This window comes from Saccopteryx leptura, chromosome 4, assembly GCF_036850995.1.
Source record: "Saccopteryx leptura isolate mSacLep1 chromosome 4, mSacLep1_pri_phased_curated, whole genome shotgun sequence".
In the NCBI taxonomy this organism is placed as follows: Eukaryota; Metazoa; Chordata; class Mammalia; order Chiroptera; family Emballonuridae; genus Saccopteryx; species Saccopteryx leptura.
In genome coordinates, this window is record NC_089506.1 from 157,698,681 (window position 1) to 157,719,193 (window position 20,513).

At 35.4% G+C, this 20,513-nt stretch overlaps 1 protein-coding gene across 2 annotated transcripts in view; it reads left to right on the forward strand.

The window, feature by feature from the left end:
- The window catches only part of FAM174A (family with sequence similarity 174 member A), a 31,121-nt gene extending 11,063 nt beyond the window's left edge, over positions 1–20,058 (forward strand). The window contains exons 2-3 of one of the 2 annotated variants that reach the window (XM_066381902.1): positions 6,668–6,802; positions 18,299–20,058. In XM_066381902.1, coding sequence (XP_066237999.1) covers positions 6,668–6,802; positions 18,299–18,302 — 139 coding nt within the window. In that variant the 3' untranslated portion in view covers positions 18,303–20,058. Of the gene's footprint in view, positions 1–6,667; positions 6,807–18,298 lie in introns of those variants that run through there. The other variant, XM_066381903.1, reaches the window with a different exon arrangement.
- Positions 20,059–20,513: the final 455 nt, after the last annotated feature.

Genomic DNA, 20,513 nt, shown 5'->3' on the forward strand with positions numbered 1-20,513 from the left:
TGGGGGTGCTAGATATAAATAGGACTTTAAAGTTGCCTGGGAAATAAACCCATGATGAACTCTTAAAAGTGAAGGTCAGAAGAATTATTATGACTTACATCCCAAGATTTGGGGCCTAAAAGAGAACACTGTGAAATCCATGTAAAGTCGAGAGATTGCAAGGGAGCTATGTGCTATGTATGCGGTTTCATATAGGGTACTTCATAGCAGAACTGTATGGAGTTCACTTAGGGTTTACTTCACCTGAGGGTATCCACACCTGAGGCTACCCACCAGAATACCATCAAGTGAGAGACAAATCTAAGTAAGCATAGGAACTTCTAGTTTGTACTGAATTACAAGGAACAGGGTAAGAAAAAACTATCAGGAAAGCAAGACTGAAATATCCTAAATACAGGTGAACATGCATTTCATCTGTTCTTTTTTAATTTTTGGGTGTTTGCAGTGAATATTTAACTGTAGATAGCCAGTGGCAGGATACCTTGTTGGGGACTCTTTTTTTTTTGGGGGGGGGGACTCTTATTTAGTGCTGCACTTTGTCAAGGTTTTGATAATAACAGAACTTGGTAACTGAGGCCAATAGAGAGTCTCCAAGAATAATTTTGAAAATAAGCCAAAGGAACTTAAAAGCACAATAGTTTGAAAACTTAACTTTGAGATCAGCAGCTCCTGAGAGTACCATTGCTTTATATCAAAGCAGAATAATCATAGTGATGCTGAGAGATCAGAGTCAAATTAAGTCATTTTACCCTGCACAGTTAAGGTATTGCAAACATTGGGTATGGTTCCCATGTAGAATGCTGAGGCTTTTAAAGAGAAAAGCAAAAACTCAGTTTGGCTTTTGAAAGGACAAACTTATTTAGTGAGTAAGTGAAAGATAACTACATCTTACAATATGGTAAATTTCATACCCAAAAACTAAAAATGAAACTCCACAGCACAGGATACAGGTCAAATATCAGTGATTCTACTTGGGTGGCATGTAAGGATCACCTGGGCTCTCCCTACATTATTTTATTTTTATTTTATTTTATTTTTTTGTATTTTTCTGAAGCTGAAAACGGGGAGAGACAGACAGACTCCTGCATGCGCCCGACCGGGATCCACCCGGCACGCCCACCAGGGGCGATGCTCTGCCCCTCCCGGTGGTCGCTCTGCTGCGACCAGAGCCACTCTAGCGCCTGGGGCAGAGGCCAAGGAGCCATCCCCAGCACCCGGGCCATCTTTGCTCCAATGGAGCTTTGGCTGCGGGAGGGGAAGAGAGAGACAGAGAGGAAGGAGGGGGGAGGTGGAGAAGCAAATGGGCGCTTCTCCTATGTGCCCTGGCCGGGAATCGAACCCGGGTCCCCCGCACGCCAGGCCGACGCTCTACCGCTGAGCCAACCGGCCAGGGCCTCCCTACATTATTTTAAGTGAGAGTCCTAGAGACCTGTAGTGAATGCATATTAAATGTTTAATTATTCTAGTACTTTTTTTCCATCCCAAGTCAGAAGTCTATTACCATATTATGACTTAAAAATTGGCTAGTTTTCCTAAATTTTTCTGTGTATGTTTCTGGAGATAATATTCTTTTAGGTTTCTCTTATCCAAAAAACAATGGTTTGCATATATAATTATAGATATCTTTGTTATACAGAGAAAATGCAAGATATATTGCGAATCCTTGTTTAACATATTTCTTAGGCATAGGCTTCATGACAGTGCTTGTGTGTTCTAGTTTTAGTAGTGAGCAAGAACATATCTCTTTTGTGCTTCCATGAAACTAATGGTCAGTAGGAAAGACACAGTTGCTCAAATAAATATACAGTGTGTCTTTGATTAGTACTTTAAAAGATGCCTGACTTGCAGTGGCACTGTGGTTAAAAGTATCAACCTGGAACACTGAAGTTGCTGGTTCAAAACCCCAGGCTTGCCTGGTCAAGGCACATATGAGAGTTGATGCTTTCTGTTTCTCCCCCCCTTCTCTCTCTCTGTCTCTCTGTCTCCTCTCTCCAAAAAATGAATCAATAAAATCTAAAAAGAAAAGATCTACCAGAAGACATTTTTTAAAAATAATAAAAAAAATAAAAGAGATGTACATGGGCTCTGGGGAAACCAGTAATAGGTGTTTGAGACTAAGCTAGGTTGATCAAGAAAGAAAGTTTCCATAAGGAAATGATATTTGAGCTACAGCTGAAAGATGTATAGGTGTTAGCATAATGTTGTGGTAAGCAGGAGAGTGTGAGGCCAATGACAAGAAAGTGTGGCCATCTTAAAGGAGTGAGAGAAGGCATTATGGCTGGAGTGATGAAAGTAAATTAGAATGTAGAGTGAAGAGGTAGGTGAGGCTAGAGAGGTAAATAGGAGCCGTCCTGTGTTGAACTTTGTAAGATGTATTACAGAATCATTACTTAATGCTGAGCAGTAGGAAACCATTGGAGGTTTTAGACGATGGAGGGGAGGTTAATGGATGACCAGAGTAGATAGAGAAAGACAGTATAAAGCTATTTTAATAGTCAATGCAATTGATAGCAGTGGTGAACACTGTAAGTGAACTCAGAAAGTATAATCAATAGGGCTTCGTGTTTGCAACTTCATTTTAACTTGATTGACATTATAAAGATCTTATTTTCAACTAAGGTCACATGCTAAAATTTTATCAAGCTTATTTTAGTAGTTCAGTTTTATTTTTTTACTGTAGCTTTTACATGCTTTTTTCTTTAACAGAAATAATTCTTACCAACCAGAGTGTAATGAAACATTGAGTATCTGCCTCTCTATCTAGGATAGCTATTTGAATAACTTGAATATACTTGAATACCTAGAAGAGATCTGATCAAGATCATTTCTACCTATGCATACCATGTGATGAGTGAATATAATTCAATATAAGGTCAGTAAATGTTGGGGGACACAATTCAAGCCATAATATACTCTCATCTTTACTAGTATCTACTAATTGAAAAACTTTAAATGACAACTGATGGACTAGGTTTGGAGAACGAGAAATGAAGGTGAAAGAAATCATTTTTACTGTATGTTATATATCCGATTATGTTGGATCTTTTGCTGAAAGTCATAGACAAGTAAAATTGTAGCTCACTAATTTTTATTATGTCACAGTGACAATATAGTTTCAAAATCAGTCTTGGTTACTAATTCACTTCTTTGCAAGAAAGAGTCAAGAAAAAAATATTTTGTATCTGTAGTTGCACCTTTATTAAGATTTACTCTGTTTTATCATTATGTCTAATCACATAGTGGCGATATATGTGCATAAAATATACAGATATGTTCCTTAGTCTTGTTATGAATGTGCTATAGAAGAAACTAAGGAATAATATTACTTATATTATTCCATAGTTACTAATACCTTGCAGGCAGGCATTCAAGTAAAAGGAAGACAAAAGAATAAAATCAGATGGGTACAGCAAGTAACCTTGGTTGGTTTTCTTACTTTCACAGAGTGGTAAAATGAAATGGAGTTTTATTCTGTTGTATTTATTTTATGTGGCATCGTACATTTTCACATAAAATTTTATCAAGCTTACTTTAGTAGTATAATTTTATTTTTCTACTATAACTTTTACATGTTATTGAAACAAATAATTCTTACCAACCAGAGTGTAATGGGCCAATGAGGATTTGTATCTGTATAGGATAGCTATTTGAACAATAACTTGAACACATGGAAGAGATCCAGTCAAAATTTTTATCTGTGCATGCCATGAGATGAATAAATATAATTCAGTATAATAAATCATGTAGCTATTTTCTTTTGCCCTTTTAGGCCTTCATATTTCCCTCTCTATGCATTGATAAATAAAATCCTTATTATTATTTTTAATATTATTATTGAGAGGCAAGAAACCTGACCAGGCGGTGGATCAGTGGTTGGGGCGTTGGACTGGGATGTGGAGGACCTAAGTTTGAGACCCTGAGGTCGCCAGGTTGAGCCCAAGGTCGCTGGCTCGAGCGAGGGGTCACTCGGTCTGCTATAGCCCCCTGGTCAAGGCACAAATGGGAAAGCAATTAGTGAACAAGTAAGGTGCCGCAACAGAGAGTTGATGCTTCTCACATCTCTCCCTTCCTATCTGTCTGTCCCGTCTCTGTCACAAAAAAAAATAAAATAAAAAAATAAGTGAGAGGCAGGGAGGCAAAGAGACAGACTCCCACATTGCCCCTACTGGGATCCACCTGCCAAAGCCCCCTTTGAGAGAATGCTCTGCCCATCTGGGGCTGTTGCTCTGTTGCTTGGCAAACCGAGCTATTTTAGCACCTGAGGTAAGGCCATGGTGTCATCTTCAGGACATGTGGCCAACTTGCTCAAATGAGCCATGGCTGTGGGAGGGGAAAGAAGAGAGAGAGAGAGAGAGAGAGAAGCGAGAAGGGAGGGGTAGAAAAGCAGCTGGGTGCCCCTCCTGTGTGCCCTGACCAGGAATCGAACTGAGGACATCCACATACCAATCCGACAGTCTACCACTGAGTCAACTGGACAGGGCCATAAAGTCCCTATTTTTGTGTTAACCAACAGCCAACAAAATTTATTTTCAAATTATAGTATGCAGTTACTATGTCTAGTAGAAAAGTGTGCATGTCTATAAATTATGCATATGTAAATATCAACACAGAGAAGTTTGTGTATCATGAGCTTAATGGGAACATTCATTTATTTTTTTTGTGTGTGACAGCGACAGAGAGAGAGAGAGAGAGAGAGAGAGAGGGACAGATAGGGACAGACAGGAAGGGAGAGAGATGAGAAGCATCAGTTTATTGTGGCACCTTAGCTGTTGTTCATTGATTGCTTTCTCATATGTGCCTTGACCTAGGGGCTACAGCAGACTGAATGACCTTGCTCAAGCCAACGACCTTGGGCTTAAGCTGGTGAGCCTTGCTCACACCAGATGAGCCTGCGCTCAAGCTGGCGACCTTGGTGGAAACGTTCATTTATAAAAAAAGAATCATAGCTGTTAAAACCTCATGAATTTAAAGCCTCTTTTACTTTTTTGATGAAAAATAATGACAAAATAAAACAGAAACAGACTCAGAGATACAGAGAACAAAGTGAGTTTTGCCTGATGGGAGGGACTTTGGGGGGCTGGGTGACAAAGGTGAAGGGATTAAGAAGTACAAATTGGTAGTTACAGACAGTCACAGGGAGATAAATATTGTAGTAACTCTATATGGTGCCAAGTGGGTACTAGAATTATGGGGGGATTATTTCATAAATTATATAATTATTTGACTACTATACTGTACACCTGAAGCTAATATAAAATAATATTGAATGTCACCTGTAATTGAAAAATTAAAAAAAGAAAGTTTAGAGCAGTCGTGTCTTTAAGGCTCCCAGCTCTGCTTAATTTTGGTATTCCTATTCTTTTCTTTGTAAACTTGATGTAAAAAAAGGCAGTAAAAATATAACTCTCTGAATATTTATTTAAAATTAAATATAGACTTAAAAATAATATACACTGCACATCGAAAGATAAAAGTAGTCTTTTTACTTAAAATTTCAGTATATTTTTATGTGTACTACATTTTATACATAATGTTTGTTAGTATTTTAAGGAGATGGTTTATTGAATCAGCCCAGTAGTTTTAAAGCTTCACAGGTGTTTTTTACGTTCCCTGAGAAGAACCAGTGTATATGGGTACATACATGTTTTATCATTGATGTTTGCATGGCCATGTAGCTGTCACAGCCATGTAGCCATCACGACCTGTGTGTTTGGATTTAAGGAAGACATTTATAGGGAAATTTGTTTCAAGTTTAAATTCTTTTTAACACTACACAGTTTGTTTTTTTTTAATTTGGCTTATTCTTGTATAAATAAGTAACAATCTAAAATACTAAATTAATTTAAATGATCTGCATTTCCCCATTTAATTGGTGTATAGCAGTGCACTCTATATAAAAAGTAGTTTGTTATTCAAGAGCTTGGATTTATGTTTAAGATATTTATGTACATGATTAAAGAACAGTACAAACTAACATAAATAACAAAGTCCAGTCAAATGTTTATACTGTACATGGATTGAGAAAATAGTGTGGTATTAGGCAGGTTTGTTTAGCCCATCATTGAAAGATTGGGAGTTCATTCAGAGTATGATTAAGACATTGAGAGTGGAGAAGATTGCTGACTGAGATAAATTTCAAAAGTCCTTAAGCTCTCTGTTCATATTATTCCCCTTTTCCCTTTTTTAAGAGTTGCCAAGATATCCTATGACCAGCAATGACTAGGTTATTAATGTATTGTCTATTTGATATATACTTGATATATATTATATAACCTGGAAGAATCTGGTTTCTTTTTAAAAATAATTTCCCATGATATTAATTTCATTTTGTTTAACTGATGATGAATGTTTGGAAAGCCATGGGGTTTAGAAAATAAAGCAGCAGACGGGCAAAAGGGAAGGGGAGATTATCTATCTCTTGGCAGCGAGAGATGAAGTACGTTAGACAGAGAAATTTTTTTGTGTGTAATGACACAGACATGTACGAGTCTATTTTGTTTTGTATACAACCTAGGCTGCATTTCTGAAATGTAAATATTCTGATATTAAGAGTCTCCTGTGTCAGATACAGAGGGAATAATTCATTTTAATTTAGAAATAAATATAAAATAAGAATCATTGCACTATATTTAAATAACTTTATTCATTAAAACGTTCTATTGACTAGGATGAGAAGAAGAAACCGGAAAACTAGGAGATATGGAGTTTTGGACACTAACATAGAAAACATGGAGCTGACGCCTTTAGAACAAGATGATGAGGATGATGATACAACATTGTTTGATGCCAATCATCCTCGAAGGTAAGCGTTGTAATTCCATGAATCAGGAGGCAAGTCCTTGACGAGTAAATTAAAAAAACGAAAGTAGAATTTCATTTCATAGTTTTTATCCTAACAGATTTTATTCAATTCTGTTTAATGAAGTTCTTTTTTCTACCCAGCCAATAGCTCACATTCACATTGCTTTACTAAAATAAACAATAGAATACCATCTCCAAAAGAAATATTTATTGTAGATTTCCTTGCAAAGATTTGTCCTTTTAACTGCTGCATACTAGTAATATGTGTTAACTCTTGTGTGTGGAGGGGGTAATAAAGTTAATTTTATTATTGCATTCTGAAGATGCTTTGGTGTTAGTGCAGGTTAATCTGTTTGTAAACAGTGGTTCCTGGCAAAATTGTGAGACTAATGGTCCATGGCCTGGTAGTGTAGCTGTCTTTCGGATAAGTGAAGCTATATGGACATAGAATTACTTCCAGTGCAAATGAATAAAGAAAGGAAACAATAAAGATTCCACTCAATAGGGAAGGAAATTTGGATAGAGGGACATTATTTGAATGAAGGAAAACTAGAGCCCAGAATCAAGTACAAGTATAGAATATAGAAATCTGGGATTTAAAAAAACTCAAAACAAACAAAAAAGAAATGTGTCTTATTAACATATCTATATGAGCTTTTAGTTGATAATTCATTTGATAAAAATATATTCATGAAATGCCAGTTGTACAGTTAGAATAGTATTAGAGACTGGATATATAAACATGAACCAAACAACTGAATCTGTTCATTAGGGACTCAGTCTCTTAGTGAAAACTAACATGAATAAAATGCATTCCATAAAAATGTTTAGAATTTTTGAATATTCATTCTGAAAGCCCTTAAATTACCTATGCAATATTACATAATTCCCATTAAATCTAATATTGCCAGGGGTTGTCTGCCTCTTTAGTCTAAACCAGATAAAGTTATAGGCATGCATTTAGGAGCTGTTACATGTAACAGAGACTTATTTTTATTTTATTTTATTTTATTTTAAGTGAGAGGAGGGGTGATAGAGAGACAGACTCCATATGTGCCCTGACTGAGATCCACCCAGCAACCCCCATCTGGGGCCATGTTCAACTGAGCCATTCCCAGCACCTGGGACCAACACTCCAGCCAGTTGAGTCACTGGCTGCTGGAGGGGAAGAAGAGAGAAGGAGGGGTGGATAAGCAGATGGTCGGTTCTACTGTATGTCCTGACCAGGAATTGAACCTGGGACATCTATACACCAGGTCGACACTATCCACTGAGCCAACTGGCCAGGGCCAAGACTTACCTTAATACATTAAAAATCACAGTAAGAATAATATGAAATACAATTAGAAACTGAGATTGACTTGAGGGAATGGCATGTCATTTTTGTCATTTTGGGCTCACGTACAGAAGGTGCTCATTGAATAGAATGGGGTGGAGTCTCTCTTTTCTATAATTACTATTTTCATTTTCTGCAAAGTTTTTATAGTATTTAAAAAGTATAGTATTTACAGTATTCTTTAGACTGAGTACATATGAGTATATCTTCTGTACATACTCAGAAAGGGAAGACCTAAAAGGAAGTTATTAATTTAGAAAGTCGGGGTTGTTTCCAAAGAGGAACTGTATTTGAACCTTAGTTAACGACTAAAGTCAAAATTCATTGTAAACAGAAACAACTACCTAAAGTGTAGTTGTGAAAAATGGTAGTCATTCCAGTAATGCCGAAAATATCTACAGTACAGCCTGTTGTGTGTGTACATGTATTTATACACACAAGGGTATGAGGACCAGCTGTGAAGGACAAATGGATGTGTGAGTTCTTTTGAGGGATATATGGAGTTTTGTAGTCTGGTAAGGGGTTTGGTATTACATTGCTGTCATTGGAGAACTATTGATGCTGTTATTCTCATGTGTATATAATCAGATTAATCAGATTTGTGTTGTAGAATAATACCTTCTGTAGTAGTAGGGAAAGTGGCCTAGGAGAGATGAAGAGGGGAGGAACATAAAGAAGGGGACAGTTTTCATGAGCTATCATTACCTATAACTATCTTTTATTCTGTATCCTGCCTCATTACAGACCTGTCTTTAATATTTATCCCTCTCTTATATCCCTCTCTTCATGAATCCTCATTTATTAGGGAGTTAGACATTAATCAGAGTTACATAAATGGAGACAGACTAAATATAGGGTGGTATAAGAACTTATAGCCAGGGCATAGAACACTTAACCAAAAACAAATAGTCCAGAAAAGCCTCTTGGAAGTGATATATAAATTGAGATCTGAAAAATTAGTAGAAATTAGCAAAATGCATATAGGGGGAAGAATTGGAAAGAGAACAGCAGGCACAAGTTACCAGAGACAAAATAGAGTATAGAATAATTAAGGACTAAGAGAAGTTAAATAGATTCTGTATTACCATGTGTGAGAATGAATGAATGAATGATGTTTGAACTTTGAATGCAATAGGAAGACGATGGGTAATGCAGAACAAAGAATCAAAAAGCAAATCAGAATCCATATTAGTCAGTTAGAATTTCTTCTATAGATTATGAAAAGCCACTTGGAAAAATTTAAGACGAGGCAACCACAATCAAAGGTGTATTCCAAAGTTTATTCTGCAATGTATTACAGAAGAGTAAGATGACTAGGAAGAAAACCAGTTAAATAGTACAAGTGCATGGGGTGGCCTGTACTAGAATGATAGCAAGAGATGTAGAGAGCAGTAAGTTATTCAAGAGGCTTTGAACAGTCCTGTCAACAAGATTTAGGTATAGTGATGCCTCGGTTTTCGTTGATAATCCATCCAAAAACAATCAGCGATATCTGAAACCGATGAAAACAAAGGCATTTATTTCCATATGAATTACTGTAAATCCAATTAATTTGTTCTAGACACTCCAAAATACACACCAAAAACACATTTTATAAAGAATAAATATAGTGTTTAATACTAAAAACAATAAGAAATTAATATAAAATGATATATAAATTAATATAAAATTAATATAAAAGACTAATGTAAAGAATAAAGGAACATTTAACATGGCATTTACCTTTCTGAAGATTCTTCTTGGCATATGGAAAATGGCGAGGGGGAGAGAGAGGTGCAGATATTATTGTTTGGAAGGGGAGTCCCCTCCATAAGGACCTTAGGTATCAAGGCACTATCTGGAGTCACTTCCCTTCTTGGTCTTTTGGCACTGGGACCAGCTTCAGAGTCAGTGGACCCATGTCGCACAAGAAAGCTGTCCAAAGAGGTCTGTTTCTGCCGCCTCCTTAAGATTTGCCTAAAATGGGGCAACATATTATCATTAAGCAAGTTGTAGACACAGCCTGCAACAGCTTTGTCCAGGTGTTTTTTCTCCACAAACCCCTGTACCTTACTCCACATGGAGAAGGTGTCCTTAATCTCTGAAGAAGTCACATTCCCCCCGTCTCTTCCTCCTCATCTGAAGCAACCTCTTCCTCTGCCGTCTGCTGCACTTCTAGGTGAAGGTCTTGCAGCTCTTCAGTGGTGAGTTCTTCACTGTGATCATCCACCAGCTCTTACACATCCTCACCCCTCACCTCCAGACCCACGGGCTTCCCCACGTCAACAATGGACTGCACCACATGTGTAGGGTCATCGGAGGAAGGCTCCAACCCTTCAACATCTCCCTCATGCACACATCCTGGCCTTATTTCTTCCAGGCAGAGTTCATCGTCCTGGATGTCACTCCCTGCCAACCCTTATCTATGAGGCCAATGCAGTTGAGAATATTAAAATGTTTTTTCCAGAACTCTCTTAAGGACAATTCTGTATCTGATGTCACCTCAGCATCTTTGAAACATTGCTTTTGTGTACAGTTTCTTGACATTTGAAATGACATTCTGGTCCATGGGCTGGATGAGTGGTGTGGTATTAGGGGGCAAGAACTTCACTGTGATAAAACTGAACACCTCCAACAATGTGTCTTCCAAACCTGGAGGATGTGCAGGAGCACTGTCCATTACCAGGAGGCACTTAAGGGGCCACTGATTATCCTGGAGGTATTTTTTCACACTCGGGCCAAACACTTCATTCATCCACTCAATGAAAATTGGCCTCATGACCCATGCTTTCTCGTTTGCCCTCCACATCACACACAGTTTACTTTTAATCACATTGTTTCTGCTAAACATTCTAGGAGTTTCTAAATGGTACACCAGTAAGGGCTTCACTTTACAATCACCACTAGCATTACCACACAACAAAAGAGTTAGCCTGTCTTTCATAGGCTTATGTCCTGGCAGTGCCTTTCCTCCTGTGTAATGAACATCCTCTTTGCCATTTTCTTCACAAAGAGACCAGTTTCATCACAGTTGAAGACTTGTTGGGGGATGAATCCTTCAGCCTTTATGTAGTCATTGAATTCAGACACAAATTTTTCAGCCCCAGACTTGTCAAACTTTCACCTTCGCCATGCCCAGTGACACTGTGTATGCCAGTGCGCCTCTTGAATTTTTCGAACCAGCCTTGCTGGCCTTAGAATCACTAAGTACACTGGCACTCGTCCCAGGCATTTTCTTAATGAGATCGGCATACAGCAGTCTGGCCTTTTCACATATGATGGCCTCCAAAACAGAACCGCCATCTAAATGTTTTTGATTGATCCAAATTAATATTAACTGTTCGACATCTTCCGTTGTTTGCAATCTCTGTTTTGTTAGCACATTCACACCTTATGCCATATTAGCCTCTTTTATTGCTTCCTTTTTCGCCACAGTGGAACTTATCGTGGATGGTGACTTCCTATAATGCAGCCAATTTCAGCAATCTTGAAGCTGCTCTCGTATTTTTCAATGATTTCCTTCTTCAGCTCATTCATGTTCCTGGCCCTCTTCTTCGAAGGGCTGCTGGTCTGGAAACTTTCTTTGGTCCAATAATGGAGCTAAAAGGAAAGGGTTAACTTATTAGCAAGGGAAACACTTAACAGGGACAATAAGATTTGAGCACATGTGATTTTGTCTTACATGTGTTATGTACATTTTGAAACTGAAAAAAGCAAAATAAACACATTACACCAAATACTGTATACACAGTAATCACTTACATGTAATTGTAGTATTAGCACTCGCAATCAATAAAAAAAAACACAAAAACACTGGAAAGCAATGGAATTGTTTGGCTAGACACACAGAGTGATGCTCACACAATGAGAAACAACACCACACTGAGCAGAACACGTGGGTCGCCCTTTGTTTTTGAAAATTAGCAGCGAGGTCACGTGGACACGCTGATGAAATCCAAGGCAACTAACGAAAGCCAAGACAAAACTTTCACGGAAAAAATTGATGAAAATAGAAACCGATGATAACTAAAGTCAATGAAAACCGAGGTATTACTGTATTCTGTTTTGAGAGTGTAGGAGGGAGAAATGATAATAATGGAGAATCAAGTTTCAGGGGTAATGATAATAATCAGTGATAATTCCCATTAAGTCCTCAGTCAATCATTTTGAGTTTTTTAATAATATGACCCCATTAACTTAAAAAACAAACAAACAAAAAACATTAATATACAGATATCTAGATAAAGTGAAAATGGCAAATTATTAACTGCTTTCCTATGCATTCATTCATTTATCCAGTAAATGAATATTTTAGTAGCTATTTCTGTTGCAACAATTCAGTGTCAGGTACTGGTCTAGGTGCTTGGGCCATATTAGAGCAACAAAACAAAACAAAAGACACCTGACTGTGACGCTTAGCTTCTAGTGGGGAATAGATGAGATTGGGGGCTTGACAGTTCATTTTTATTTTCACGTTTCCTTCTATATCCTTCTATCTTGTTTGATTTTAGTTCCTTCGATGAGCATATATTCATGTGTTTCTTTAAAAAGAAAACTTGAGAATAATTTAAACTTTTTAGAAAAGTTACAAAAATAAAAATAGTACAAAGAATATCTTATCAGTTTTTATGTAGATTCACCTATTCATAACATTTTACTTCATTTGTTCTCTTGTGTGTCTCTTTCTCTCTCATAATATTGATACAAAGGAATGGCTCTTCCTCATTTTATATTTACCTATGTTCTAATGTTTCATCATAATTAGCTTCAGGTTATGCATTTTTAGTTGAAATACTATATGGTTCACCCTGTCTCCTTCTCAGGATACCATATCTGGAGACACGTGATGTCCAGCTCTCTTTTATTAGCAGTGGTAAAAAATGTGTTCTGAGTTTTGTTCATTTTCTCCAGCATGTTACTGCTTTTCTTCCTTTTGCAGCTAACAAGGAGACATTTTAAATCATGACAATATTTTGCTTATCATTAAAATTTCCCCCTACGTTTAACACTCATCATCATAATTCTTGCCTGATCTAACCTTCACTATTAAAGTTTCAAAATAATGGTTTCCTCAGTTTACTCCATATTTACCAATGAGCACTACCTTTTGTAGTTTAGAGATTATTTTCTGCGAGGAGATACACAGTCCAAAATCCATTACTTCATTTGAAGCTGATTCAATGAGCAGGACTTTCTCTGATCTTCTGATGTTGATATTAGAGATTAAACATACATTATACCATCCATTTATTTATTTATTTTTAAGATTTTATTTATTGATTTTACAGAGGGGGCAGGTAACAAGAAGTATCAGTTCACAGTTGCTTCACTTTAGTTGTACATTGATTGCTTATTATATGTGCCTTGACCAGGCAAGCCCAGAGTTTCAAACCAGTCACCTCAGCATTCCAGGTCGACATTTTACTCACTGTGCCACCACAGCCAGGTAGGCACCATCAATTTATTTAACAGTTCAAATTTATCTTGTGGGAAAGATGCATACAGAGTTTATTGTGACTTATCTTAATACATGATAATCATGTATAATGCCATTTGTTTCTCCCAATAAAGGCAAAAACTCAGTACTTATTTGGAGACTGTATTATCAGGTTTCTTTGAGCCCTGAAAGAGGACTTTGACCAGGGCTTCTAAAAACAGCCATATAAATAGGTGATATTGGTAGAATGTCTTTAGGAGGGATAAATCAGGGGTCATGTTACTGAGCCCAGGGAGAAGCCTGGACAAAGTGGGGTAATAGAACTACAATCGGGGTAATTTTTTTTTTAATTCAGTGAGAGAAGGGGAAGCAGAGACAGACTCCTGCATGCATCTTGACTGGGATTCACCTGGCAAACCCACTAAGGGGTGATGCTCTGCCCATCTAGGGCATTGCTCTGTTGCTTAGCAACTGAGCTCTTCTTAGTGCCTCAGGCAGAGGCCATGGAGCCATCCTTAGTGCCCAGGGTCAACTCGCTTCAATCGAGCCATGGCTGAAGGAGGGGAAGTGGAGGGAGAGAGAGAGAAGCAAGAAGGGAAAGGATAGAGAAGCAGATTGGGTGCTTCTCCTGTGTGACCTGACCGGGAATCGAACCAGAACATCCATACACTGGGCTCATGCTCTACCACTGAGACAACCTGCCAGTGCTACAATAAGGGTGATTTTAATAGTTACTTGTTAATAAACACCTACTTTAATGCAAGATATGCCAAACACTGTGGTAGGCTTCTTACAGGTACTACATGAAATCAAGACAGTCTCACAAGACAGTTATGTTACTTTCATTTTAAAGATAAGAAAACTGAGGCTCAGAGAGTTTAAAAGACTCCTCTTGCTGCTGCAGTATTATTCCATTTATCTAATACTTATTTGCTTTATACCTATGAAGAGAATAATTATAAATTCTATTCATTTTGTTATTTATACCAGCACTTGCTATTACTCATTTTGAAATGAAGAACCTAAAAATGAGTAATATCTTTTGTTTTGCCTGCCTTGCCAATTGCAGTGCAGAATCATATTGTTCTACAGTATTTACTGCTGGTAATTCTCGTTGGGTCATCTCTTACTGATGTTGCCTTCATTGTTTAAGTGCTTTCTAAAATTAGTTCCTCTTCATTTTTAAAATTCTATCCACAAAATAACAGGAAGCAAGTCATTTCCAGAGAGGTAAATGGGTTTCCTTGCTTATAATTTTATCACAGTATAAAATTATGCTTTTGTTGTTAGCTTCTTCTGAGAGGGATGTTTTTAATGTGACTTTTAATATGGAAAAATTTAATAATGATTGTAGTTGATAGTTAGGATTTGAGGTAATTATTTTTAGTGTTTCTTTATTTTAGGTTGAACAATATAAAACTGCTAATATTTGGTTTTATCTAAATTTTCTAAGGGGAATTTATTATTTCATATAAAGATACCATAGATAGGGCTGACTCCAAGCATAGTATCTCTGAGCTCTGACCTCTTTTCTAAGTGATTCCTTTGATTCTCAATGTTCCCTTTGTTTCTGTCCATTTTCATGTGTTGGCTTCATTTTTCAGCTGATAATAGAATAATGCCTTTAGTTCCTATAATCACACCCAGAATGCTAACTTTCAGTGGAAATTAGGGACTAGCTCTTCAGATTTCCCCAGAAACTCTTAACAGAGTTTTTGTTTTAATTTTATTTATTGATTGATTTTTTTTTAGAAAAGGAGGAAGGGAGAGAGAGAGAGAAACATTAATTTGTTCTACTTCTTTATGCATTCATTGGTTGATTGTTGTTTGTGCCCTGGCCAGGGATCAAACCCACAACTTTGGCATATTGGGATGCTACTTTAACCAACTAAACAACCCAGACAGGACCTTAATGGAGTTGTTTCCTAGAAATGACTTGCTTCCTGTGATTTTTGTTTTTCCTTATGTTGGTCATGTGATCATTTCTAAACCAAACCCTGGGAAGAAAAATTCCAAGTACCATAATTAGCTCAGAATTATCTTTTGCAATTGAATGGATATTAAGGTATTAACCACCATTACCACTATATCTAGTAATTTTTAAGCATTGAGGCTAATACAGTCAAATTGGGAAAACTTGTCGGTATGAAGAAAAATATCTTGAGTTGCTTGATTAATGTAACATCTTAAATTTGCTATGATATATTAATTTTGTACATTAGAGATATTTGTACATTAGAGGTATTTCTTTAGTTACAGAAACATTTTGCACAAAGGAATTATTGTACAAAACTAAAAAACAAAATCAATTCTTCATTGTACAGAATATTTCAGCCTCTCAGATAAAAAATTGATGAGGAATCTAAGAACATATACTGACAAAAATATTACCTTATTTTCCTCAAGTACAACAACATATTTTTATGTTTAGTATAATTCAAAAATATTGGAAACAAAAACTCATAATCAGCTTCAAAAATAAGTTTAAAATAGTGCTTTATATACAAAACAAGAAATGGGTAAATGTCTTCTTGCGATTTTATTTGACTTCTACTGAACAGTAAAATTATTATTTTATATTGATGTGGACTAAAAGGGATTTTGACAATCTTGGTAGCTACATCTAAAAGCTAGTTAATTCTATTACTTCCAGGCTATTCTAATAATTTTTGCCAAGTTTGTAATTTAAAAACCCCCTACATTTGCTTTTTAGCTATTTCTCTTCTGCTTCATTAAATTTAATATCATCTTGTATGGGTTTATTACATTTGTACTCAATGTTAGTTGACCATAAAATGTTAGCATATCAGAATCAGAAAGCAGATTCAATTTAAATATTTAACCAGAAACCCTCATAAAAAAGATCTTATTTACACTTATTAATTTGATAATAGTTTTAATTTCTAAGACACTATTTTTAATGTGGAACATAACATTATCAGAATAAACACTAAGGTTATTCAGATGTATTTGATCCACTTAAAGGGAACTGTGCTGTCTTTGTCATCAAAACAGGTAATAAAGAAAACTTTCATTTAGGTTTTTGGTATGGTTTACTTTTTCTGTAGACATTGAGCCTTAGAAGAAAATTTGCCTTGCTCCATTAATAATTAGACATCACGGTGTGTTTATTAGTTAGGAATATGAATCATTTGTATTTTATTTTTAACAAATACTATGTAACATCAAATTCTGATTAGTAATGCTATTGTCTGATCTCAAGGCATGGTCTGTTTTCATTGTGACTATACATTTAAAGTAGATTTGTTTGTACCGGTCCTACATATCACTGTCAGAGAATGTGGTTGAGCAAGGAGTTAACATTCTTAATTTTTTTACACCTTAATTTTTAATGTAGTACAACTTGAACTTGTCAATTTCAGTAGTTATTTTCAGTTTAACTATTGTCATTTCAAGATTTAAACTTCATTAAGGCCCTGGCCGGTTGGCTCAGTGGATAGAGCATCAGCCCTGCTTGCAGATAGATGTCTTGGGTCAATCCCCAGTCAGGGCACATGAGAAGTGACTACTTGCTTCTCTTCCACCCTCCGCCTTGTCTCTCTCTTCCCTTCTCACAGCCAGTAGCTTGGTTGATTTGAGTATCGACCCCAGACGAGGGTTGCTGGGTAGATCCTGGTCAGGGCACATGTGGGAGTCTGTTTCACTATATCCCCGCCCTCACTTAAAAAATAAATAAATAAACATCATTAATTAAAGATTCTCTACACTCTTTTTTCCCCATTCTTTCATTCCAAGTTGATCTAAGTTCTGTGGAGATTTGCACCTTTATTTATTTAACCGGAGGACTACGTATTACATTGTTTTTTTGTTAACCTTTAGCATCTTTTTGAAAAAGCTTAAATTTAGCTCTAAATTAAAATATATTAGAATCTCATTAGCCTATAACACCCTAGAGATTTATTAAAGATGGCTTACTAAAGATTTGAGTAAACAGCAAGTTGGAAAGAGTATTACTCATTCTCATACATATCTTCCATGAAGTTCTAAATGTTAATGGTGACCATAAAGGAAAATTTATTGTTAGTTAAATTTGCATACCTTTGGCTAGTCTTTTAGTTTCACTAAATGCTTTTGGTTGTAGTGGCTCTTATTTGCAGAAATTTCTTAAAAGCTATGATTTGGATTAAGCAACAATAAAGCCTGGTATATAATTAGATTTATAAAAATGTGTGTAATGAAAATATAACCTCATATTACTATAAACTAGTCAATAGAGTAAGAATATGAACAAACTTGCCCTATTATGTATGTTTATGCAAAACCTTATCTTATGTATGGATGAATTCTGTTACTGTGTTGTAAATATTAGAAGCAATTTTTTATTTAATAAGAGTGACTTCCAGACCTGTAGCTTCAATAAATTCTTGTTTCTAAAGGTTTAGAAAAAGGATCAGTTGAGAATTGCATTTACAAGAATTATAGAAACAAATAACTATAATGTATACTTAAGTCAGTCATATATGAATATTATATGAGGATATAACTTGGTAAGACTATGAACTAGTGTTTAATTACCATACTAGTTACATATCAAATCCCTTTGAAAAAATTTATAATTATAATTAAAAAAATAGTATCTGATATAAATAATATAGACAAAGTCATCATTTATTCCATTTGTTGCATTCACTGTAATTCCCACCACTTCAAATATTTGGAGATATTCTTAAATATATTTAAATTTATTCCACAATGACTATTTATAATATTTTATTTTCTTGCAGATAAGAATGTGCCTTTTGAGGGGAAGATTTCATCTTTCTACAATGAAGAGCAGAATTTTTCTGTTTAAGGAATAAGAAGCCACTTTATCAATGGGGGGGTATTTATGTTATGTATATTATGACAATTTTAATTTGTTATTGCAATAAATACTGTATCATTTTGCTATGTGGTTGTATATATAGAAATGCTGTTAATGCGCTTAGAGTTATTTGGAATCAACTGTACTATAATAGAAATCTGTTTGAAAATTAACTTTAAAGCAGGGTGTTTTCTGATCAGTTTTTGTTCCTGCTTACCATATTATTGTAAACTGTTTTGTATACTAATCAGATATTTTTTGTTTGTTTGGTTTTTTGCTGGTTAATTTTTTTTCCTGGGACTGTAAATTCCAACAAGTAACTAGTGTGTAAAAATAATTTTAAAACTTATTTATCAAGTTGTATTTCCCATTTTTGTGGGGAAAAGAATCCAAATTTATTACTTGCATTTGGGTCTTTTAAATATTAATATCTGAGTTGTATTCAAAACAATAAATATGATTTCAAAATATTTTAAGTGATATAGAAAGAATGTGTTTACAAAATAAACCCAGAATCTTGAATTATATGTTAACATATGTATTTTATATGATTTCTAGAAAAATCTGTCAGAAAAGGGTTATTATATTTTAGGAAATTTCTTATTGAATTAAAATATCTACTTTCATTAGATATTTGAGAAACCAGTGAATTTCAAAGCCATTCTTTATAAATAATATTAAGATAAATAGGTATAATGGCACACACAGTTTAGTCCTACTAGGAGAATAAGAAATTAAAGTAAGTACATAGACTTTGGAGTCAGACAAACCTGGATGCAAAAACTGACTTCATTATCTCTGAACAAATTATTCAACCTTATTGAACTTCAGTTTTTTCACATTCTAAAAATCAGAGGAGAACTTATAGGAAAAGCATGAGTCACAAACTCGGTTGCTTTACAAGAGCCAGGGAGGTAATTTAAATGTGTGTGTCAGTCAGGAACATATGGTTGTAAGAGGTGGTCCCCAAATCACAGTGGGTTACAACATAGATTTATGTCTCACTTGCACTGCCCATTGTATGGACTGTGATTCTGCTCTTTGTTTTTTTCTCCAAGGCCAAGGCTGGTGGCCTCTGCCTGGAATATTTCCTCATAGCTAAATGGCCAGACATGGTGAAATACATGCTCCTTTATAAGTTTCTGCCCTAAAGTCATTTGTTTCATTTACAGCTATATTTTATTGGTCAGAACAAACCTTAAGGGCACTTCAGAGTTCCACAAAGCAAGGATAGGCAATCCTCTAGCAATGAAATAAGTTGGAGATTTAGCCACCCAAAATGCCAACTTAGTTTTACCTATACACTAACTAGCATACCACCATGAGTCAATCCCTTGATGTCAGTGTATTTGTATATATTGTGTAAGCAGGGATTAAAGCAAAAATGCATTTTCTCTTAAAAAAGGAACAACCTCTGTTCAGCTCCCACTAATAGTTACTAAGAGGAAATGCTTGCCTATTGTTGCTAAATCTTTCAGTTTTAATTTTCAAGAGAAGCCAAGATTCCAGATTTCTTATATGAAATTTGCTCATTTTAAAATGTCATTGGAACATATTTTTGGATTAAATGTAGCCCCATACCTACCATTTTGTGATATTTGAAAACTGTAAACTATAGTATCTTAGAAATAGTGTTCATTCATATTATTCATTTAATAACTGCCATTATTTACAAACTAACTTTTATATTAAAACTAAATGTAGGTAAGAATTAAATTCACTGGAGAATAAAAGTTCTAATTATTAAGATAAATTAATGATAATTTTCATAAATTATTTTAAGTTGGTTTTAAAGGGGATGTTACCAAAATGTTTTAAGTACTAATAGCAACTTTATTTGAAGTATACAATTTCTCTAGTGCAATTTCTCTAGGTGACTACTTTACAGAAAATATTTTTCAACTTTAAATGGAAATTCTATCATGTTTGTTGAAAATACTTTTAATTCATTACTTTCATATAGTCATTCCTGAGCTGCAAATCTATTATAATCATCAACAGAACAAGCCATACTTGGAATAAAGTATCAAATAGCATGCCAAATTTTAGCTTTGTTAGACATATTGATGAAATGGTTAGGATTTTCACCTACAAACATGCTAATGAAATGGTTTGGATTTTCACCTGCAAAGCTC